This window comes from Lepidothrix coronata, unplaced genomic scaffold (assembly GCF_001604755.1).
Source record: "Lepidothrix coronata isolate B3197 unplaced genomic scaffold, Lepidothrix_coronata-1.0 Scaffold16, whole genome shotgun sequence".
Lineage (NCBI taxonomy): Eukaryota > Metazoa > Chordata > Aves > Passeriformes > Pipridae > Lepidothrix > Lepidothrix coronata.
This window is the reverse complement of record NW_016690196.1, coordinates 8737626-8763418: the sequence shown is the minus strand read 5'-3', so window position 1 is coordinate 8763418 and position 25793 is coordinate 8737626. Positions and strand designations below refer to the sequence as shown.

Genomic DNA, 25793 nt, shown 5'->3' with positions numbered 1-25793 from the left:
TCAGTCACCACAGGATGTTACTGACACATGTGTCTATAACAAACATAATGATAACTACAGTTGAGATAATCACAGGTGGAACAACCTGCCATGAGGACTCAGAGATTAGAAATTCAATGTTGCTTCCAAAGATGGATTAACACACAGTTCCCTAAAAATCCACTATTTTCTCTACTCCACCACAGAGGTAAAATGAGGTGCTTTCTTTTGCTGTAGAGCAGACCAGGAATGGAAGCAGAACAGACTTGCCTGTGGGTTTCAGTCCTATTTTTCATCCTCAGAAGCTATGGAAATTTAGCTGATGTTCAGTGAGACCTGGATAAGCACCAAAACTTTGCAGAGACTGACTATCCAAAGAAATATTCAAGCTTTTCTTAGACCATTGTTAATTTTAAATATCTATAGGTAGAAGAACTCAGAAAATTGTAGATCTATTTCCCCTAAAATGAAAAGTGAAATCATAGAAGGTATAAAAATATGTAGGAAATAATATTCTATTCCATTAATATATTAGAAGTTTTTACTGAAAAAAGGCTTCCTAAGTTCTGCTTTTGAAAATCAATATCTGAAAAGGCTATTTTTTTTCTTGAACCAATGAATACTCTTGTTAAAAAGAAAAGATGTAATCAAACTACTTAATTTTAATTTTTTTCTTCTTTTTTTTAATAAACTACAGCTTCTAAGAACACAAACATACTGCCTGGCTCCACAGGAAGAGATTTCCGTACCACCTAGCTCCAGCATCTAGTTAAGAGGCAGCTCAAGGAGCATTGCCTTTCCTTCTCCCACCAGCTCCAGTGTGTAGTTGGAGTGGGGTGACAGCTGCTCTGCTTTTTCTGGGGGCCACATCTCAGGTGAAGCTATGAGTTGGGCTCACCACAGGGCTGACTCCTCATCTTGCCAGGATAGGGGCAAGGCTCTGTCTCTACATAGTGATTTTGGGATCTGGCCATCCAGGAAGGTGAAGTTTTTAGTGGCAGAGCCATTCCTAGATGATCCACTAGACTAAACATAGTCCAGCTCTCTTTGATATATTAATTTATTCTACAGAGATACCAGAAATAAATGCTTTTGGTGGCTAAAATCAGCAGATATATCTCCAAATGACGTGACCGATACACTACTCCCACGGGCAGCCCTTTTGAAAGCTGGTTCGTGATGTTATTATAAATTATACTGCTGCTTTTGGGATAAGTCGTGTGCTTCAGAATGCGCTTCCCAGCACAACTGCAGATGAAACGTCTGCTGCAGACACAGATACAGTGGACAATAAGCAGTGTCTGCCTGTCTAACATTTTCTTTCTGCAAAGTGAACAACAGTGAACAGAGTTTAAAAAGTGACAATAACCAGTCTTAAATTACTTCTCTGATATCTTCCATCAGAGATCTGGTTTCGCCACTCTTGTGTACATGCAATCTGAGAACTATAGCCTGATTTGTGAAGAAACTCCTAGAGAGGTGGTGATTTTTGTTGGCTTGGAAGCATTTATGTGTTTGTCTGTACCAAGGATGTTCCACCACTCCCAAATTCTGAAGCATTGAGTGAGTTATGGTCCTGAGGAGAGTAAAATGGAACTATTAACCATTGGTAGCAATGGGATATCCTCCATCATGCGGTCCTGTACCCTTCAGAAAAAGCTATTAAATGTTTGGATGTTTTTCCATGTCACTTTTAATACTGATAATAACACACAGAAGTACCTCACAGTCAAAGGCATGTTTCAAGTGGAAGTGGCTGGATACAAAACAGACAGTCTATCTCTGGACACTCCAGAGCTGGCTTTAAATACCTTTTATGCATGGAATGTCATGATTTTCCTTTTTCCATAGTGTCTTTGAATCCCCTTCAATTTCAACCAGTTATCCTAGGTATTTTCCCATAATTAAACTCTGGCTACTTGTCTTCATGTTTATCATGGCCTTGGGCAGGTTATCTGTGGCCACCTGGGCTTTCTCAAGCCTATCCTTCAATCATTTTATAAAAAACTATTGACTATTTAGACAGTCATCTTGGCCATTAGCAGACCATTCATCACCCACAATATTATTCTTTATATTCCAAATCTCCACAACCCCTGCCCTCTCCTCTGCAAGTATAGCAGCTCATACCATCCTCTGACTCTTCCAAAAGCAAAATTCAGAACAGCTTTAAATAGACTATGTCTCCATCCTGCCTCAAAGTCTGCTTTTTGCTTATTGGTTTTTCTTCATATATAGATGTGTAAACCACTCTATCTTTCTCAGGCTGAAGCAAGGACCTGTACATTCAAAGTGGAAATGAGCTATGACATTTTAACCCTATGGTATGAACCAGAAGAAGGAGGTGCACTCAACAATTTTTTACCCTCTGAGAAGTACTTAAGACCCCATGTCTGGTAAACCACTGTGAAGTGGAAGAATCCCTGTATAAACTCCTCAGCCTATGCTGGTTTCTGCTGTCCAGAATGTCAGATTAAATGATCATGACTACCCATGCCACTCTTAACTTTGGAAATGGGCCTCCTACAAAGACGAGAATGTGAAAGCAGTCAAACTGTCAATCAAAGTCTTCTGGTAAAGTCAGCACATTCAATAAAACCAAACATCTCTGCACATCAATGCTACAGCTGTGTGCATTAAGGTTTCCATTGCCTTAACTTCTCTGAGTGTGAACACTCATTACTTTAACTGGCAGTCATGTCACAGCAGTCATAGATCTTCTCAGGCTTTATAAAACATAGGTAGTACACGGCCTTATCTTCCTTGAGAATTAAGCAGAGCCTTTTTAAGTGACATGGTAGAAGGCTGTCAAACTTTCAGTCAGTGCTTGTCTCCAAGTACCGACTCTTCCAAACAGTCCTGAAAGTAAGGCTGATGGAAACAACAGGTACTGATTATTTCAGAGATATATGGTCTAGAATCTGACAGGAAAGACCCTACCAAACCTTAAGCAATGTCCACAGGTGCAGAAAGCACATGACAGGATCAAAGTCTCTTTCTATCCTTGTTTATTCCCTGGGTAAGCTATTAAGCTATGATCCACGAGGTGTCTCCTATCCTGTTCCTCTGGAATATCTTGTTTTGATTTTATCTCAGCAAGATATTGCCTATAAAAAACACTTGTACTTGAGTAAACTGAGAACAAGGTATTATGATACTTTGCACTGGGCTGCAACTGAGATGGAAAAACATGAAAATGTATACTTCTTTCTTGCTTGACTATAGGAAGGTTCTTCACTGGCCAGTCCCTTGGACCACTGCATAGCACTGCAGACACTCATCCCTGCCCTTCACCTTCCCTTCTGTGTTGTTAGTCATTGCAAAAGAGGTTTGGTCGAGATTATCCTCTCCTCTAGACCTCTAGATCTAGATCCGTCTGTCTGTGATTGTTAGTGGTCATTGTAGTCGTTCATCTTTGCTGCTTCTGCTGGTGTTATTGACATGTCTGTGTCAAGGCCTCAAGTACCGCAAAGCCAGCAGGGCTCCAGTTGAGACTGCAATAGTAGATTTCTTTTAAGAAATAATCACAGGCTCAGTGCACTGATGCAGGTTTGGCCAGGCTTAGCGAGAGCAAGCTTAGGCCAGAAACACTTGCTGATCATCACTGAAGGAACTGTTAAGACTGTGGCTGGGTGAACAGTCCCAGTACCAGAAAGCTGCCTAAGACCCCTGTGCACATCCTTGTGACTCCACTCTGATTTAAACCAAGATGCAAATGGTGGTGCATTTACATTTTTGCTGTATCATCTTTTATGGTCATACTTACCCATAAAATTACTATTTCTCTTTATCTGAGTTGTTCTGTATCCATCGTAAAATTTTCTTCCTCCTCTCTTTAGAGGAGGGATGGGGCAGTGGCACAGCACGGGTTCAGGAAACCAGGTGGGGTGCAGGTAGGATACTTTATTGAAGCGTGCACAGCGTTCTTTATCAGCTCAGGCGGGGAAAGGGCCAGAACATAGGATGGGGCATGAGACAGACAAACGCGGGAGCAAATCAGGATAGGGGCAGAGGCAAAAAGGGGGAGGAACCGGGGAAGGAAAGAGCAAATGGTAACTGTCTCCTCTCTGCAGCTTCTTCAGCCTATTAGAGAGGGGAGCAGGGGAAGCAGGGAGCAGGCAAACTCATGGCAAGCCCGGGCATGTCCAGGCTGTGCACTGTGTAGTGTGAATACAATGAAACCACATAAGAACAGTAAAGTCCATATAATAACTGTAAGGTCCATAAAATAAAGTCAACTGCTGCATGTTTTTCTCCATGCCTGGAACTGTTCCCATCCTGAATCTTGCTCCTTCACAGCTTAGTAAACTTTTGTGTGGGCAACTACAACAGCCATTTCTCTACTAAGCTTTAAATCTATTTTAGCCAATGCACAGAACCTTTGGAAGAGCCATCTCCACCTGTATAGGATTGCCTTATAGTAAAAAATAGTGCCAGGTGTTCCTTCAACTGTCTCTTGACTTATATAAGGCATTTCCGTTCAAGACTATTTTAGTTAGATAATTTTTAACATTAATCAAAGCATTTTGGTATCCTCAAAATATTTATCTGAAACTGTAGTGAATTCCCATGAAAAAGAGACCCTTTGCTGTCATCACATGGGTCACTCTGAAACTTTTCATAGGTTCTCGAGGGAGACAGACTTTGTAATTGGAGAAGATTGCTTTGGGATAAAATATTACAGTAACATCTTCTCTCTCAAACTGAGAATAGCGTAGAAATTTGTAACTTTGAAAATCCGACTTTTCATATGGCTATAGGTTACTCTCTTCAGAGACAAAAAATGTGGTATAATGTCACACAGAAATTATGAACACAAAAAGAAGGAAAAGTTTTGTACATTTTCTTTTGCATCTTATAAAACTTGTCCCTGAAAGTAGAGCGAACCAAGTTTGCTGAGCAATATGTAAAAGGCCAGTTGTAATGGGAGTGGGCTTTCCTCTCTCGAGGAATCATGAGCATGTTGGAAAGCAGTAGACAGAAAAATGCTGAACATGAGCAGTTTGAGAAAGAAAAAGCGAAGCTATCATCTCTTAAATTCTCCGTTGGGGACTGTGTGATAAGTGATGCTTACAGATACACTCCTACAAGATAACCCTTTTTTTAGGCTGCACCATATGTTCAGGAGCAGCAATCACATTTGTCTTCGTGCTGGAGGGAGGGTGGAGTGATTCATTCCATAGCAAGATTAAAAAAAAAATCCACATAGCAGTGGCTTCAGAAACATGACTATGAAAGTTCTGGGACACTCTAGAGAATAAAGAGGCCAGTATCTGCAAACAAACCCAGAGTGCACATGAGAAAAAAGACCCAGGTGAAACTTGTGGCAGGCTACCATGTATTTACACAATGGATCGAAAAATTACACTGGTGGTTACATAAATATTTCTGTTCGGTCACCTTTTCTATGGCAATGCAAAAAGTTGCCAGCATGGTCATTAAAAACCAACTAATTTTCTGAAATGTGGTTATGAATTTTAGTTATGAGAAAGCAAATTCTTTTCTGCTGCTGAGGTGTTGAAACCAATTAAGCATTCTTCAATATTTCATTGAAACTTAATCACTGTGAGTCAGAGTTTTATCTTCACTAGGTGCATAGCCACATGAATTTAGCACTAGATTCATCTTTGACTTGTAGCTTATAGTCAGGCTATTTGCGGAAGAGAGAAACACATGCATTGTGAGGAATCGTTTGGCTCTGTCTGTAGTTTCTGTTGGCTGAGGTAAGTTAATTTTAATCTGCCTACGAGGCACATTAGATAGTAACTTCTCAGAGTTATGTAAAAGGCAGTAGCTCATAGAAGTTTTCAGCAGTGCCACAGTTTTCTCCACTTCATCCCTGATTGCAGCCCTTTCCAGCCACCAAGTAATGATTTTTGGCACTGTCACAGCAGGGCAAATACTTCTCAAGTCATGTCTAGGAAAAGGATTCACACTGAACATGGAGGGATAGTACAAATACACACCTGCAAAGACAGAGTGTTCACGGTCAGGAAATGACTACACCCTAAACATCTGTTTTGAAAGGAATCTTAAAGTAAATGAAAAGCCACTGAAATGCTTAGACATAGTATTTTTCACACCTTTACTGTCTCCTGAGAGAGGTACAAGGGATGAAACAGGGGTGTGTTCTGCCTGACATGTCTCCAGCAACTCTGGAAACAAAGGCAGCTCCCAAGCAGATTTTCAAAACAGAAAACAGACTTTATTAGACCATTTCCACTTTTTGTTTTGCTACAGGTTTTGAGCAAAATGTGGGGCTTCCTCTTACAGACACTTGGGTATGGGCTACATCCTCCCCTCTTGTTCTGTCAGAGTTACGGTTCAGCAGGTTTGCAGCTTCATTTCTTCTGCTGGTGACCCTCCTTCTGTCATTTTTGGTGAGGCAGAGAAATAAGAAAGGAAATTAAACTTTTTTTAAAAAAAATAATCTCTTCTTTTCAAAGCCAGGCTGACTTCTCCATCAAGAAAGTAGGAAAGGTCATTTCATCAGTCAAGATGCTCAGATCTAGACCTCCTTCTCTTATCATGTAAAAAGGCAGATAGTGTGCCTGGCTGAAGTCCTTCCACAGACTGATGGTACTGCCTACCCAAATTTCACATGCCATGGGATTAGCACTGTCTTGGTGAGACCTAGGAAGGGCACTCAATCATCATTTAGAGAAGTGAACTCAGAGCCCAGCAGCTGTTTATCAAGTGATATAGAGGAAAGTTTAGGACTCCCTCTAACCCAGTCCACTGCAGAGAGACTAAAATCGGCAGTCCTGCTAGTGAAGCACAACTTTGCAGGACTTCATAAATTTGCTTCATTCCCATGCTCATATGCTCTGAGCTGCACTTCAGTACTTCTGAGGAGACTATTTATTGAGAAAAGAAGGGAAGATGCTTTACTGAGTGCATCATATTTTGTTCTTTCTTGACTGCAGATCTAAGAAATCTCCCAGCCCATATAGTGGTTAAGGAGGGTCATGCTTAAGTTTCCTCTTAAGGTTTACATTGAATCTTAGAAATGTTGAGTCAAATGCTAATTATTATACTGATAATATAATTACAAATATATATATGGAAAAACAGAGTCATATAACTAATATACCCTAGAATGCAGTGCTGGCTGTGCTCTCCAAAGAAGCCTGAAATCATTTCTATGTAATGATTTTTTAGAGTATTTATTTTATCCTCCTTTCTAGGAATAAGTCTGGATTTTGACTCCTTTTTGGAGTGTTTTTGGAGGGGTCACACTGAGGTTTTGTTGCTTCTTGATGTGAATAAATGTTCAGCTCAACATTTTTGTTCCTAAATGTCAATGAATATTTGGCAAATTTCTACTACTACTCATTTTGACAGGATGAGGATGGCATTCCTTTATCTGATAGTACAGGTGACAAATGATTCTGTATTTTTCAAGCAGGCAAAGGTTGTGCATTTAGTACCATTGTGCGTTGGATTTACATTTTATTCCATGCTCTCCTTTTGTTGCTTTTGGTGTCATTTTTGCAGGTTGTACTTATTTATGCTATCTGTAGTTACAGTAGGACAGCTCAGAGATGATTTTATAGAGTGAAGAAGTCAAAGTTTTTCAGGTTTTACACTTGAAGCTCTCCAGAGCAGAGCGATCTGTCAGCCTCTTCCTTCATTACTTCTTTGAAAGTTTTTCAAGCAAAGATAAAGAAAAACCCATTCTTTCATTTTCCTTTCAAGAGTACAGAGTGCTCTTACATGTGTGATTCCACAGAATTTATAGAGTTTTTCAAAGAAATTATTCACAAGCTGTTTTCCATCGTCTGTAATGACCTCATGTTGATGCCTATTACATGTAAAAGCTTTCATTCTCCTGGTGGACAATGAAATATCCATGACTGCAAAAACCTCCAGGTATGATGAGTAGTAATTAATCATGATAAAGAAATAATAAACCTAGCAGATTTGGATGTAGCTATGTCAACAGACTGATGGCATACCTACTGTTCGTTGTAGTTGGGTTTCATGTGAAAACTAATTAACTCGTTGATCACCTGCCCACTGTCTGAGTCTATTTGGTCTTGAAACCATATTCAGCAAGGCTGTGTAATTTAAGCCATAAGTGGGGAAACTTCAGGAGCCAGATAAAACTAACCAACTGGCAAAGTTGAAACATGAGAAGAAATTCTGTTCTCTTCTTAATGTTACACCATCTGACCTAAACAAGAGCAGTTGTGTGTGGAGGTCAACGCTTGAATAAACACGTCCACAACTTTTCGGGGTGCAACTGGTAAGGTGACTATTATAAAAGCGGGGTACAACTGAATGGCTTAAAGGGAGGAACAAAAAGAGCACTGCACAAAATGGCTCCAGCCTTAAATAACATGGGTAGGGAAGGCACTGGAACAGAAGGTGGGGTTCAGGCGGAGCATGCAAATTATGACCATATAAGGAAAAATATAAATATACATAATACTGCAGCCAAATTCAACCAATCAGAACATAAGAATCACATGAAAAGGTATAACATATACAAAACCATACAGTGACAATAAACCAAATACAGAATTTATAATTTTCAATCCCTCAACAGTTGTGGTTCTCTGAAATAAAAGGCAGATACCAAATTTGAGCACTCTTATATTTGTTAACTCATTTAATAAGTAACCTCACTAAAAATAAGGATTTCAATCCTTTTCTGGTATTTACAAACCTTATGTGTACTTTCTGTGAGTGAGAACTAATTTGAGAATGGCCAAATACATATTTAAAAGGTATGTAGCCAGCACCTTGAAGAAAAGCTAGATCCAATAAATATTGCTCATGCTTTCCTCTTTGCAATGAGTTCACTATTGAGATGCATAGCCTAGGATTCTGGACTGCTGAGATTTACTAGGCTGCTAGTCATCTGTTTCTTGGCTCTTAATTGTGGACAGGTTTTGAGTCATGTCATTAACCTATCGGGTGACTCATGTTAGCTTCCATCAATTTTCTCTGTCTCATTTGTAACATGTAGGGAAGTAGTAGACTACTTTTTAGTAAAGTTTGCTCATGTACCAGAAATCTCTGGCCCTTGTCTAAGATCCTTTAGCACAGAAACATATTTCTAGATGATAAAATCATGCTGCTGTTGGAAGCTATAACTGACTTCTCATTTTCTTTCTCCTGGGGTAATTATAAATTAAAACTTGGGTTTTTTTGCTGGATGGATTTTACTTTCCTTTTCAGTAATGGATTTGTCACTCTTCACACATTACAGTTTCAGTCCAGGCTCAGCTTTGAAAGAACCAGGGTGTCTCTGGTTGCTGAGAAATGCTTTTATCTAATTTTGGTATCACAAACTTAAAGGATGTAACTGTGTTCTGGTCTTTTATAGAGCACTCCAAAATTTCAACATCTCCAACTCTTTCTGTTCTATCTAGTCCTTCTACCCTTCCTTTTCCTTTGCTTTATGTGCAATACGCAGAAAGAGGCAAAATGTCAAACCTCTGCTTTAGGAAATGCCTTCATTATATATCTATGTTACCTTTTTTCCTTTTTGTTTTCTGCTTTTTTCTCCCCTTAGGAGACAATGCTTTTGACTATTAGTGATTTTTTCACCCCTTGTTCTCATTGTGCAATTGAAAAAAAACATTTTTACCCCAATATTATTTCAAAAGTCACTCTGAATCATTCCGGTTCTCTTTACCTTTTACGTGGTTGTGCATTTCATGGATACTTTTCTTCTAAAAGATTTTCTCCCTCTTCTGACTCAGAATCTAGAAGCTTGATGATGATTTTTAACTCAAACTTTTCCTTATTGTTTTTCTATAAGTTTCCTTACTTTACAAGAAACAAGCAATTCTTCTGTATCCATTTTATATAGTAAAAGGTATTTCCAATGTTTGCTATGAGGCTAGACAGTTTTCCAGAGAGGTTCTCTGAACATATTTAAATTATGACTGTATCTTTGGTGAGTTGATATTCCTTTAGTTCATTTTTGGAGAATTGGTGAATGCAGTTCTCCCTTTCTACTGGGAATGAAATTAATTTTTTTCAACTTCGTGATGAGAGAGATGCTCAAGATTCTGGTACATAACAATTCCCTATCTCTTGAGTCTATCCACAACGAGTTCAATCACTGAGGTGGGGGAACAATTGTATGATACGTACTTAAACTTTTTAATAATGCATAAATTGTGTCAAACTGATGCTGAGATACTTTTCTATACAGACCAATATATCAGTGTATACATGGTTTCTGTGGGTAGTGATGCCTGTTTCATTTAATAAGATTTTTTCTTTTGGTTGGAATAGTTAGAATAGTCTTGTCAGCTGTTAGCTAGCACCACACTTCTCTTACCAGCACACAAAGATTTTTTTGACAGAAAAACTTGAAACAGCATGTTAGAGTTTGCTTTGACCAGACAATTACAAAATCCGGCCAACATAACTTCAAGCAGTGCCTGGAGTTTTTGTCATTCCAGCACAACCTTCCGGACATAAAATTATCCTGTGTGGTAGGACACTGAGTTTCTGCAGGACATGTGAGTTGCAGCGTAGCATAAGTGCTCTGAGTTGTAAGTAATTGCTAGTGAGTCACTATGAATCCTCCTCTTCATCTCAGCTCACATGAGCTCATATAGAAAAAGGGGATGGATGTCTGTTAACCATTAAAGGATCCCACCACTATAATTACTACAAATTTTTTCTACCTGGAAATAAGTGGAAAGCCCCACTTGTAACTCTCATGAAAAGATAGCATATAGCTGAATCTCACAGCTGTGTTCTGCCAGGAAAATAGCAGATTCCCTCTTCCAAATTAATTTTATCCAAGTTCCTAAATGTGCTCATTACTTCTAATGTTCCTTCCCTTCTGGGAACCTCTCCTGGTATAGTAGGATGACCTTTTCTGATGTAACTGTCCAACACTGCAGAAAAGAATTAAGAATTACTTGAGTCAGAGTGAATAACGCTCTTCAGCCAAGTGTATGAGCCATCGGTCTATAAAAACCTGGGAAAAGTGTGCCCCAAGTCCAAACTCTGCTTAATGACTTGAACACACATTTCACAGATAACTTTTACCTCCTCCCACCTTTAGAAATGGGGTATTTGTAACATGGGTTTGCCACTATCAGTTGCTGATTTTACATGCTGTTGAGTAATTTCAAATTTACTGACTGGCTCTTTGCAACATTACTGTGAATTATGATAGCTTTCTAACCCTACATTTACATGATACAGAGTGAATTTATTAGTGTGGCTATGCATTGTTTCCATAAATACTTCAGCTTCACATTTACTAAGAGAAATATTGTGTGGGCTTTCAATTACTCTGCTAATGAGCTTAAATATGTTTTAGTTGGATTTGAATTAGTGTGAGGAATTTTTTTTCTCAGGCAATTAGTATAATGAGGTGAAAGGTGTTCTGTGTGTTGTTGAATAGCTTGGGTGTGACTGGATTAATCTTCTGTGCTGTCAAACCTTCCTAGAGTGTGTCTGTTTTCCCTTTAAACATAAAATTTAATGTTCAGGGCACTAAATGTCTGCTGCTGTCATGTCCACATGAAAGAAATCACAGCATACATCAGAGAGCTTGAAAGTCTAATTTTGTGCTCTCATACCAACATGAACCAAAATGAGGTTGTCCCAGTGCAGTTGCTTGGACCTGGACAGCTGACCTGAGCACCTTCATTGATTCAAAGCATTAGAAGATGGTTCTGGTGATGTTCATTCATCCAGAAGTGCCTCACCCATTGTGCCTGCCTGCAGCTCCTTATTGTTTACAAGAATCTGACAGAATTACTGAAAGTTTTCTCTTAGAGCAATGGCTAATGGAGGGGAGCAGAATGCCTTGTACTGTGGTTCCCTTTTCTCAGCCTTGAGAAGTGATGTGCCCTAGAAGCCTACGCTTTGCTCTGTCACCGGATGACTGACTTCAGTGCATCCCCAGGGGACATTATTCAGCAGCCCATCAGATATCAACATAAATTTATATTCTCTGAGCTAGTAGTTTAATGTTTGGGGTTGGTTTCTTTTTTACTTTCCCCTGTCGCACAGAGAATATATTCATTATCGGTATCTCCCTGGCTCACCGCCTTGTGACAGACATATCAATTGCTTTTGTCTCTATCTTCTCATTCCCACCTCCTACCCCACTTTTCCAAAATGAGCCGAAAAATGTATAAGCAAATTAGGAAATAATAATGAAATTATATGTACTATGTGTTTTATTTGACAAGACAGATTCTCTGAAGGGCAGTCGGATGCATGAGTGATGAGGAGACAGGTTTCAGAAAAGCAGGAAGGGATTTGTGTTTAATAATAAATGTTCCGTCTGAAGGCAAAGTTATGATTGTATGTCATAAAACCCCTCAAAACTAATAAAATAAAAAATACAGGAAATTATTCATGCTGGGTTGGTTTAGTTTTTAATGAACAAGTCTGGCTACCTCCTGGTATTATCTGACATTTGCTTATGTTGACATCACTGACAGAGGAATTACGTCCTGTTGCTAATACTAACAAATATCTCTTTTCCCAGGACACCAGAAATACAACTGTCATTTTTTTAAAATGCAGGTCACAATAGATCTCTGTCTTTCTCAGATTCTTAGATTAAAAAATCTTGAAGCATATGCCAAAAGACTGTGAGATCTCACACAGCCGTATACTTGGTACTTTGTATTCATTTTTTTAATTCTTGATGCTTTAAGGCAACCTGAAGATACATGTTCAAGGACTTCTTTTGAAATTTGAAGGGTCAGAAATTAATCTCTATTGCCAACTTAATTTTTAATAACATTTTAGATTGTACTCTCATTCCATGACTGCAGAAACTGGGGCTTTCCAGGATAAAAATACAGAAAAAAATTACACCAATATATACCATAAAACTTTCAAGGAAATCACAGTTGGCAGCCAAGAAGAATGCTAAGTGTGCAGTCCAAATTTGTCAATTACTTGTTCTTGCTCCCAGGCAATACATCATGTGTGGCATTTTCACTTCAATTTAGAACCTCCTAGTTTTCCTCTGATCTTTTTTTGCCCTTTTCTCCAGCCTTCTGAATATCTGTCCACCATCTGGGCTCTTTCCACTGCCTTGATTCACTTCACTACCTTTACAATTGGCTTGGTTTTGCTGAAAGATCTTCACTCTTTTTTACGTGCTTTTTAGTCCAACTTTCTCCAGTATGTCCCCACTGATACTTTCCCTTTCCCTTTTCTCTACCATCCTACTTTAATCCACTGAGTTTGAAGATGGGCACTCTACCTGAAATGTAGGACTCTATCAGACCCTTCTACAACAGTTTAATGGGAGATTAGCTGGAATAATTGTTTGTTTATTTTTTTTTTTTCAGAAATATCTGTGAAACTGGAATGAAGGAAAAAACCCCAAATATTTTATAATGGGGAAAAAATTACTGGTGAAGTAAAAAAAAACATTTTCGGCATGCGATTTTCTCAGAAAAAATAAAGAAAATGGTCCAGATTTCAGTGTTTCACTTTTGTGGATCAATTTCTAGCTCTGAGAGTAATCTAGGCAATATTTTGGCACCTGAGTGAATTCAACTTTGTGTAAGAAGAAATCTAGGAGTGTGCTGTGAGGCAGATATTTAACATCACGGCATTGCTACACAGGAAAATTAGTGTGCTAACTAAGTGGAATATGATTTTATAGAACACTATTTCACCCTGGCACCCCTTTCCCCCTTCCTTTCTCCCTCCTCATTACAAACTATATTGCATGCTGACAATCCTTAGCACTACTGTTTACCAGTTACTTCATAATTAATGTATAGTCTATAGCTGAACTGGTAAATTAATGAGGGCCCAGAAACATTCCCATGCCTCAGAACCTCATCATCTATACTGCTGTCTTGGTACATTTTCTTGCACACTTTTTCTACCATGATTCAGGTGTTAACTTTCCAACCACTATATACAGCTTTGATATACAGCTTTCTAAAATCACTCTGTAAAAAAAGGGAATTTATCAGCAGAGAATGGACCATTCCCTGAGAGGTGTCTGTCATGGGACATGGCATGTAGTCACAGAATCTTATAGGAAGAGTTTGAGTTGAGCGGCTAGAAAATTCACACTTAAAGAATTAAGCTTTTTTACTTCTTTTTTCCCCTCAGATACAGTATTTAATAAATTAGCATGACTCCATTTTGAACACCTAGAATTCATTTCAAAAGGAGAAATTGTATACAAGTAGTATATAGACCCATATAATATAAAAAAAAAATTGTGCATATGTAGTATACAGCCCTGGATAATACAAAGAAAAAAATAACAATCTAGCAGGTCAGTATAAAACTGAGTCTTGGAAGTTGCAAGTGTTTTCCCAAAGGAATTGTGTTGACAGGTCCCTGCAAGTTCTGTGATTAAAGCAGTTTCAGGCCTCAAGTGGATGGTAGCACATCCCTCTTTTGATGGAGAAAAGGAACAGAATTGCCTAGCCAATTAGCCTAATCTGGATTCTGTCTAATTTTTCAGTTTTGCATAACCACAGTATTAACCAACAGTTCACTGCTGCTAAACCCCCGTGCTACACCGAAGAAAAGAACTCGTTTGTATATTACAGTGCAATCGCCGTATCTACTAATTTCCTTCAATACACTACAGGCCTCTTTTGAAAGGAGATTGCTGGTATTATCCCTATTTTATAAATGAGGAGACTTACAGTACAGCAAAATGAATTCTCAGGAACTGAGAGTTACTGATAAAGTGGAGCCTGATATCAGTGTAACTGATAAAATAAAGAATAAAACAATTATCTTAAATTCTCAGCACAGTTCACTCGCTGCAAGCTTCAGTGCTCGCTTTCATCTGGGATTATGAGTGAAGTCTGCAGCAAACCTTTTCCCCCTGTATTTCTAGGTAATTTATTTTCTAATTTTCTTAATATCACCACACGCTGAAGTGAATAATTAGAAAATTGCTTGATTTCTATATGTTGTGTCCACAAGGACATAACAAGGATGTTTTAGTGGTGATGGTGGTACAAAATAAGGTTGATTTCAAAGAAGAGTTCTAACACTATCTTTCCCTTTTTTTAAAAGGGTCTCATTTGGGCATTTTCACAAAATGAGACATAAATCTTCATGGATTGAACAGAATGTATTGTTTGAAAAAGCCCTGTAAACTTTCATCTCAACTTCATAGCTCCTCATAGCTCTTCTTCATAGCTCTTCATCACACTCTCCTGGGAGCATCTGTCTGTTGCTGTTCTATTTCAGATGGTTATGCTATGCCCATCCTGGCCATAGGTCTCCTTCTCTTCCAATAAGTGATGCTATTTACCAAAGGGTGAGAGAAGAGAACTCTTTTTGTCAATTAAGAAGGTCAGTTGTAAGATTTCTATGCTCATTTCATTCCTTAGAGGCAAGGTTTTCCAGAGAGGTCAGAACTGTGTTCTTATATGAATAGTTTTTCCTTGGGGTATTTTGACCTTCAGATAGGATTCAAGAACTAGATTAAGAATCAGATTAAAAAATCCTGGCACCAGTTTGGAGATTTGCCTGCTCCTCCTACTCCAAGGAGAATAAATCAGAGGAGAAAGACAGAAATTACTGTGTCTGGACAGTGATATTTCCATAAGATTTTCAAATTTTGCATTTACATTTTCACTGTTGACATATTTCTGTATTTGTTTTCCCAGCCCCCAGATTCCTTAAACTGTATACAGTAAAACCTTTCATAACCTATATGCAAGTCTTTTGCTAGTTGATCTTCTCTTGCAGTTAGTCAACTGTTTGTTTGGTTTGGTTTTTTTTCCCTAAAAAAAGTCTAGTACCAGATTTAGATCTCTATTCCTCTTTTGTGATAAGAAGCATCTAGGCAAGATCACACTGCCCTGAAGAGCAAGTGGACAGTATCAGGCTTGTTGCTTCAAGATACTGCAACTTTTAAGTATGTTTACTATCTGTGAACATCAGAATCTTCAGAGTTCCTAAAGCTAACAACTTTCAAAAGCTCTTTTTGATCTCCCATGAACCACACCCTTGCTATCTGAAAACAGCTTTCTGTGTTTAGATGGACTGAACAAAGCCCTGCAAGATCTCTGCCTAGATCCAGTCTTAATGGCCCCTTTTAGTTTTATGGCAGCTCCTAGCTACTGAGTCCCAGTGGCAGGGTAGGGTGGTGCATGATTAATGGCACTACATGTACTAAACAGCCATGAAGAGACACACCCTGTTAGGCTACAAAGCAAAGATTGAAGTGGCACCTTGCAAACACCTGTGTTGGGGACAATCAAAGAAAGAGTCATCAATCTCCCAGAACGAAAAAGAGTCTGCATTGATTTTAGGTGTGGGGAATGTTAAGAGATGTCATCCATCACAGCTCACTGGCAGTATGTTTGAGGAGGGTAGATGAAAGCACAGAGGAATGCCAAAATACTCTAAAAAATTTGGCAAGTTCATGAAAACAATATTGTCTTCTCTGTAAGATAGAAATCTAAGTCTAAAAGTAATTACTTAACTCCTAGTACTCTTGAAATTGTTGCTTATTCCTATGTTCAGCTGTTCTTTAACAGCTACATTAACTTAAATATTTTACAAGAACATTTAAAATTTGCTTATGGAAACATCCAAAATTCTTCATTTTGAATGTATATGGAGAGTTGATTGCTTTTTCTTTAATCGAGATTGCAACTGTGATTTTTATAAAGCTATTATTAGTCCAAATATTACCACAGCTGTAGCTGCCAGCATTGATTGAATTTAGAAATGACTCAGTTTCTTTTAAAGGCTAAGACAAACTTTTATAGAAGTTTCAACACAGTTAACCTAGCCAAGCTTTAAAACTAGTTATGGCCTCACTGCTGTACATTTAAAAATGGATCGGCTTTACATTTTTTGCCACTATCACTACCTGCCAGTCCTTGAAATATTTCAGGCAGCTACATTTCCTCGGAAGCTGGTGTGTAATTGTGTTTGAAAAAAAGCAAGTTGTAAATGATTTAGGCTGTCAGTGTTCACTCTATATGAATCGGGCATTAGTGGGTGAGGCTGAAAGACTGTATTTCTATTTTTGTATGTTTGGTTTTTAAACAGGAGAAATACATACTCACCTGTGGCCAGACTGAAGGGTTGAGTAAGGGATGTGAATGCATAAATGCAAAGATGATCGTACATGTGCAAAGTTATATAGTATGTAACCTCAGTTGTTTGCTGTTTGCTTGGAGAGAATGGTCTCTCGTCTCTCCACATTTAATCATTGCAAAGCAAAAGGAACCACTCTAACAGATAGTGTTATAGTTCTCTTTTTCCAAGAGTTATGACCCAAGTCCAAGACCAAGATTATAGGGCTGACTACTCTTTCTGCTAACAGTGCTACTTGTTTGTAATGAGGTTTCGCAATGAAATAATTTCTGAACAACTTAACACACTGCAGATTTTTTTAAGCATGTAGCTGAGATTGATGGAGTATAGCACTACAGAAGGACATAGGAAGCAATTAGTGAAACTGTTCAAGAGTTTAAAATCAGATGTTTGAAGAACAATAGTATTCTGTTATTCCATATATCATCCTTGGTGTGTGCACATGCAACTCTTTGAACAATACAAGAGAGTGCAGTCTGCTGTGGGCAGTGGTGTTTTGTTCACAGAGCCACAGGGAGGAAAGAACAATTAGAAATAACTTTAGATCACATATTTCAGCTTTCGGAAAACATTTTAGCAGCAGTATCTGGAGTTTTTCATGAGGGCTGCTTTATGACCTCTGGACTCATTCTGAATAACTCATATCTGTGTCAAACAGCTCCATTAGGATGATAAATGTGTCTAGAATCTCAAAATACAACATTGAGTAAACCTGCCAGATGATGTTTCTCAATGTTATTTCTCAAGTGTCTCTCACAAATATTTCTTTTCCTTACAGTTTTTTTTTTTTGTGTGTGTTTTTTTTAAAAAGGAGCCACATCCTCGCCTGTGGCCAGACTGAAGGGTTGTGTAAGTGGCGTGAATGCATAAATGCAAAGATGATCAGAGGCTCATCTTTGCAGTGCCTTGACGTTGCTGCTTCTCAGTGCAGATCTGTTCCCTCCCACTGTACAGAAGGTCCTCTGCAGAGCTGCAGTTTGTGCTAGCTGTGGTGATGATTTGAGGCTAAGGAAGCCTGGCACTCCGACAAGGAATATGCCTTGTTCCTCTGCGTGGGCCTTACCGTCCCAAATAGAGTCACATCAGCTCACTATGTGTTGTAAGTGCCTGTAGGGCTCCCTCATTGCCGGTGCAAAAGACCTGCAGATCTATGTCATAATGGGCTGGTTTTAATTTCAGCTTTTTTCTCTCACCCAAGCCTGTAATGTAATGTAACAGTAATGAGAAACATGCATGGGGTATCTCTTTGGTTTTATTCTTGGCTAACCACCAGGCACCAAATCTTGGATTCTCCACTGTGTTCCACTAAAGTGTTGCAAATTTCATCAGTTTGAAGTGGAGGTAAACCATATTCATTCCCATCTGCTAATTTTGAATGCTAGTGATGCTCTAATACTGCATGAGTTCAAATGACTGCTTAAGTTTTGTGGCAACAAAGAATAATGTCCATAAATGTCCCAACTTGGAGCACAGCTTAGACCTAGCTATTTGGTTTTTGGAAGCAGGCCTAGCTATTTGGTTTTTGGAAATGGATTCCTACTTGAATAGAGTTTTTTATTTTAAAGAAACCTTCTTCTTTCCATCTCTGTCTCTTCCTGCCTCTCCTCACACTTCCACAGCCCATATTGCCAATGCCAGTATTTCTTTTTCACTCACAGAGGGGAAGGTGGTTGCTGGGAGAAATTTCTGGCAAAGATGATGATAGCTGCATTTTTAGGAGATATTTTCCACAGTGGGGAGTAGGAGGATCAGGAAAGTAGGTGGGAGAGTGGAGAAAGAGAGAGAAGTGGTTGCCTGCCTTGCCTTCTCAGTCAATGAGAAAATTAAATGTCTTCACAAGGTAAGTAACCCGCTGATGTTAGACAGTAAATGTTCAGGCACCCATGAAGCAATGTGACAACTGCCAGGTTGAAACTCATCAAGTACAAGGGTCATTTACACACTCAGAAAGAACTGCTCTTTGTAAGCACATATTTTATCTCTTCAGGTTTGAATATATTTCAGAATAGGACAGATGCAAGTGAGGAGAGAGAAAAAAAAAACAAAACAGACTGTTTTCTTACTCCCTTTATTGCACATTTGAGAGCTGACCCTCAAAACTTGCGTGTTACTGAGTGCTGGGATGTTGAACCCACAGGAGCTGGGAAGCTTGAATGCTTGTTTGAATTTTATGACTGACTTCTCTTTGCCAGTACCCAGAACAGTAAACACAACATCATTCTTATATCTGTTCTCTCTTTCACCTTTGTGTCAAGAGTAACCAATTCTTTTTTCTTTCTTTTTTTTTTTTTAAGGATGATACCAGCTACAAACAAGGCCTTTGTTGTAACCAACCTTGTTTCTGGAACAGGCTATGACCTCTGTGTCCTGGCAATGTGGGATGACACAGCCACAACCCTTACTGCCACCAATATTGTGGGATGCGCCCAATTCTTCACCAAAGAAGACTACCCTCAGTGCCAGTCAATGCACAGTCAGTTCCTGGGTGGGACCATGATTCTGATCATTGGAGGCATCATTGTGGCAACTCTGTTGGTGTTCATTGTAATACTCATGGTCCGCTATAAGGTCTGCAACAATTCTCAAGGGAAGATGTCTAATGTCAGCAATGTCTACTCACAGACAAATGGAGCACAACCAGTTCAGAATGGAGTCCTGCCCCAAGTCAATCCCAAAGTGGTGGTGAGGAATGAACTGATGGAGTTTAACTGTCAGTCTGCACGGAGTAGCATCTCCTCTTCCTCCAGCTCTGCAAATAGTCGTGACTGCGACAATTATAGCCTCCAAAGTGAACAGGGCACATTGTCCAGTAAATGGAGGCCTCCTTCCAGGTCAAAACACAATATTGACCGGCTAATGGGAGCTTTTGCCTCCCTGGAACTGAAATGTCAGAAAAAGGAGGAAATGACAGACTCCAGAACTTCCACGGTGGCCCGCCACTCGGACAAAGAGCCACTGCTGGGCCAGACGGAGTCAAAATTACGCAGCTTCCTCATGTTGCCTCTAGAGGGCAAAACCAAACGTAGCCATTCTTTTGACATGGGGGACTTTGCTACATCTCAGTGTTGTACCTACCCAAAAAAGATAACAAACATTTGGACAAAGAGGAGCCTCTCAGTCAACGGCATGCTTTTGCAGTATGATGACAATGACCTAACAGGGGCAAAAGGGACTTTCGGGAGCTCAGAGTGGGTAATGGAAAGCACGGTGTAAATATCAGTGTCTCCCCCCTCCTCTTCTCCCTTCATAGGTTATAAAGCATGGTTTGCTTCAGGGCCATGCAATTGGAAAGAGAGGGGAGGAAATGTTTTCAATTGTACTGGCCAAAAAGATAGACAAGCAAGTAAGTAACAGGGATACTAAAAGAGCAAGAAGGTCATGAAATGTGAATAGGCACGTATGGCACCATTCCTGTCTGGCCCCAACTAAACCATGCGTGAATGTTTCAAGGAATTTGCTAGTTGTATTTAGCATTACTTTCCAAAAGTTACTTAGACTGTTGGTGAACCATCACACAAGATTAAACAAGGAGGATGAAAAGGGGTTTAACAGGAGAAATTTAATTTTTCAGGGTTTCTTTTTTTTTTCTTTTTTTTTTTTTTAAAGGGCACCTCTTTCTTTTCTTTCAAACACAGAAATACACTTCTGTGGATATGACTGGTGCTAGGATATATCTGGTTGTTATTGCAAATGATTTTCTCAAAAGTGCAGGCATGGCACCCACAGGGACAGATAAGAGCAAATTGTTCAGCATAATCTCATGGTGTTAACTGTGACATCTGGGCAAACAATATTTGTTGTTGAGTCGGCTTTTGGTTGGGATTTATTTACTTCTGTTCTGTTTTGATTTTTTATGGTTTGAGTTGCTTTTTCCCCACAACAGAAAATATGTTTCCATACATTTTTTGGTTTTGTTTTTAGTCTCATCAAATCCCCCAGATTAAAAGGAGGTATGTACAAAGGTCAAATTTCTGATGTACTGTATAATCCACCCCCAATACCATCCCTTTCTGTCCTAGAAAAAATTAAATCTAGGGACAAATAAATTATAAAAAAAGAAATCATCCTCTTCCTTCTATCTTCATAGTCTCTGCTTATCAATGCTCAAGGCAGAGTGCAGCAGCTATTGGTATCTGTAAGGGTGTTGCTATCAAAGATGGGAAAAATAGTTATCAAGATTTCCTATTAAAGGATAAAGCAAGGGAAAACAAAAGTAGCTCTACATTATGAATATTAATGGTTTCTAGTGAAGGTCACACTGCCACTCTAACTGCCAAAGAAAACACTGACCCTATTGTGACAAAAGCTCCTTGTCCGTACAATCACCGTGACACAGCTTGACTGTACCAGTAGCGCCACAAGAAAATTAAGTTTTTGTGTATTTCAGGGGATTGGGTATGTTCCAAGTTAGCCACAGCAACTGAGTTCAATTTGGGTATCTCAGAGCAGAGGGTCTCCCATGTGCCCCCTGCACTACATACAGCCCTTCCCCAGCCCCTGGTGTACCCTGCTTCCCTGTCTCATCCTCAGGAAGATACTTGCTAACTAATAACAGGAGCTGTTTAGGACTTGTAAACTGATTCTCAGATCAGTTTTTGGTAAGTGTTGCTGTGGCTGTAGAAATACACATGGCCAATCCAGCTGAACTGATTGTCCTTAACAATTTTACTGTGATTTCTAGCATTCTGGTGGCTACTGCAACTGTCCTATCATTTGTTTATTAATTCGTTAGCTCTCAATGATCAGCTGTCGGGAACCATTCTGAAATTGCACATTGTTACTATTATTTACATTGATTTTGTAAGAGATGTGAAGAAAGGGTGCAAGGTACAGAGAAAATAACACATGAAAAAAACTTTATGTATATTTTTTTTTAAAGGTTCAGAGATATATTGTGACATGGCTGTGTACTTGATCTTGTATTCGTCATGTTTCCTACTTGGAGTTTTAAATAATGACATCCCTGTGATCAGAATATTTTTTCCTTTAGTTTCTTTTTTTTTTTTTTGCTACAAAATGTACAGTAAAAAACATACCTGGGGAAAAAAGTACCTGCTTTTTATTTATTTGTTGTTCTGTGGTCTGCTTTGAAACCTAAGTAAGGAGAAGTAATTGTTTTTTAAATTATCTTGAAAATTTAGGTGTTTGCTTTCTCTGTTTCACGAACTGTCTTTGACTTCAGGACTTTAAGTATAAAATAGGAATCAAGAAATTTATACCTTTTCGGAATGCATGAGAAAAGATCTCGTAAGGAGCATTTCACCTCTTTTTCTGTTGTTACATTTATACAGATCTATATTACTGATGTATTTTAAACCCTGTTCCAAAATCTGCAGAGATAAGAGGTAGCCTTTTTTGACTTAGGTCCTGGCTTTCTGCAGGTTTTTGCTCAGATTATTGCTCATACATACATTAATAGATTCAAAAGATATCCAGTCAGACTTTGTTTGAAACATTTTTCAAACTGTCTGGTTTTCTCATGTTTTCCATGATGAATGACACCTCTAGTGCCAGAATCTACATAATCCAACTGTCCAGATGGCACCTTCATATTAACCATTAATAACATATACCTTCATATTAACCATTAATACATATATAATAACCATTAATAACATATACGTTTATGTTGCACTAAAAACTCTTACAGACGTTCATGTTATTAGTTATTTTCTTTTCCTTGTTCTACTGCGGTGTGGTTGGCCCTTTAATTATGTTGCTGCTTCACTCTGAACATGACATCTAGGTTGTTTTTAATTTAGCCATTAAGTTCATCTTCAATTTACTAGCATATGAAACTGTGAATTTTCAAAGTATATCCTATACTGCTTTCTTTCTCAGAGAGGAATACTTCTTTTTCACTTTCTCATACAAGATTAAAGGAAGTAAGCCAACAGATGCAGTTTTAAAATAAGGGATAGTTGCCAAAAAAACAAGGTAATAAATTCCACATTCTAATAGCTGCATTTATTACTGTTAATCACAATTATAATTCACTTGTCTTTCATGAATGAGGCTCAAATCACATTTAGCTGATTTGCAAATACGGAGTAAAATGAAACAGACACCCAGCAATTACCTTTGCTGCTCACACCATTTGGGAACAACAGGACTCAGGGATCTATAGGTGAAGGAGGGAGCCCCAGACAAGTCAGCAAGTGGCCAGCCCTGTCTGATTATTCTTCTGTAGTGCTGGTGCATGGTAGGGATTCTTTCTTGTTTCACTTCTAAGCGAACTGCGCATCAGTGGCTAGTGAAATGATATATAGATACCCACTTATCTGGATGTAATAAATATTTTCACACATCATTGAGAAGCTGAGCTGGCTCCAATGGCCTAGTCCTCTTATCTCAGAAACCTACACCGAGAAATTTATACAGTGTCTCACAGGTTAATATGTGGTAGTGTGATGTGCGGCTGCACCAACTGTGCTTTAAGGGCAAGCGTCAGGTAGAGCAGATAGTAAGGAAAACAACAGAGATCAACAAGAGGCTTCTGAAAAGAGAAGTGTGGGAAATTAAAGGTATTAGAGAATTTAAAGTAAAGCCCATGGGAGCAATTAAAGACATTTGCATATGCATATGTAAGTTAGTTTTTTGACCTGTTTCCTAATTGTGAAACTAGCTTTTTTCTTAAAAATATATGCCACTGACTTGAAAGAACACGATATTATACCACTGTGAAATTCTGCACACAGTTCTGATAAAAAACCCAATCCAAATTCCCAAAATATCATCCCAGAGAATATTAAACAAGATGATGAAATGGAAATTTCTGAAAGTAGTGATTATAGGGATTTCATTTGATGTCTACTAGGAACCAAATGGTTTATGAAATGAAAATAAAGGGGGGAGGGTGTATTTATGAGTAGGAAAGCAGCCCATACTATTTCCTTACATTTATATCCTAAAAGTTCTCATGAATAGAAATTATGTCCTGTGCAGGGCTAAGGGTTGGACTCTATAATCCTTATGGTTCCCCTCCAACTCAGCATATTCTGTGATTTCAGGTTTCAAATGTCCTCTCTGAGTTTGGCAGCTCTAGAGAATAGCAAACTTTCGTAGAGGAAGATTACCCCTTCTATATGTCTTCAAACTACACCCTGTACTTGGTTACAATTTGGATTAATACACTTGTAAAGCAATGCATAACAAAGGAGAGAGAGGTACCTGTGCCCTGCATGATGCAAGATGAAAAAGGTGATATATTTTCCTTTGCTAAACCTGTTTACATCCGAGAACACGGAGTTGATCTGCTCTAGAAACAGAAGAAAATAATATTCCAGAAGACTCTGCTTGTTTCATTCCTCACTCTTCACTCAGCAAAGCGTTGCAAAGACAGATAACCAAAAAGAGGCCTTGGAGATTTCTGAGTGAGAACAATAAATGCAGCAACAATTTAAGCACTTTCTAACCTGGAGGGCAACGAATAATTCCACCTGATAACCAAGAAAATATTTTAGTCTTTGAACAGCTTGAATGTCACATCTGTTTGCAATACTTTGCACCCATTAACCCCTGGGTAACCCACAGTACACCATATGGTGCACGCAGCACATCTTTCTACCTCTTGCAACCTATTTCTCTGGAACCTTTTCCAAGTAACTCTCTGTGTTCAGTGTTTGTAATTTAATACTTGGGCAATTCTGGATGTGTAATAATATTCTGCGCGTGGAATTATCAAGGGACATTATTAACATCTTGCATGTTTCACCTTTAAATTTCCCTAAACATAATGAATGGATCCCTCCGAAAACATTAGATTTGGGTTTAGGCTGTAGGCCAGATAAAAACCAAATCAAAGAGTACCTGGAAAACCTTGCTTTCTATATAGAAATTTTATGTTCTACAGTATGTTTTCCTTGCTCTAATTAATTACTCCTTAATTCCCAAAGGTGCAGCATTCCTTAGCAGCTGTCAAAAGGCCCTACTATACAAAACAGTGCCAGATGCTTATTCCCGATATTACACTCTCAACAGATGGCAAATGTCAGAGATATAAATATATACCCAGATACAGATATATCAGCAAATGCATGCATTTTTATTCATGCATATATGTTCACATGCACACATGTACATATTGTGCTCTTTATCTGTATGTTTTATGGTGTACAGATTTCCTAGTTTGGTAATAAAGGAACATTCACATTTTTTATGAAGTACTGATGGAAGAAAGGGAGGGAGAATAGAAACTTCCTCTTTATAAGAAGCAGGTTAGTTGATAATCTTCATCTCATCCCAGGTGGGAGAGATCAGTGCTTCAAATGAACTTAATTGGAGGTGAAAGAATTCATTCATTTCCTATGACCACAGGGAAGGCTCAACTCCTACGTTAGGGCATTTATCCAGCTGATGCTCCCATCACATGCTGTAGATAAGTCTCCTGTCAATGAGGACTCATGTTTTGCAGGGATACAAGCAGCCGTAGGGAGCTGTTCTGCATTCACTGCCCCTGTTTGTGATCTTAAATGTGCTGACAATGTTGTGCATTAATTGGTTAGTTAGATTGTTATATTCAGTCATATGTGGAGCCCGGACACAAGGCTAGAGACACTGGTGGGAAAGAGAAACATTGAAAATCAATGACCTGTATTAGGAGAAAATAAATCCTTACTTTAAAAATCCATAGATCTTAGTTTGTAAATAGGAGAGGAAAATGCTCCATTAGTTACTTGTACAGTTACAGAGGTGGGCATCAACTTATGGTTAATGTTTGCTCATAATACTTCTCATGCAATGAGAAATTGAATCAATATCTTTCA

The 25793-nt window shown here is 38.7% G+C and overlaps 1 protein-coding gene across 1 annotated transcript; it reads left to right on the top strand.

Moving 5' to 3' along the window:
- The first annotated feature begins 19323 nt into the window (after positions 1-19323).
- On the top strand, positions 19324-22025 carry LRFN2 (leucine rich repeat and fibronectin type III domain containing 2). The gene has a single exon (XM_017806591.1). The coding sequence runs from the start codon at positions 19324-19326 to the stop codon at positions 20239-20241; it is 918 nt and encodes a 305-aa protein (XP_017662080.1). The 3' UTR covers positions 20242-22025.
- Positions 22026-25793: the final 3768 nt, after the last annotated feature.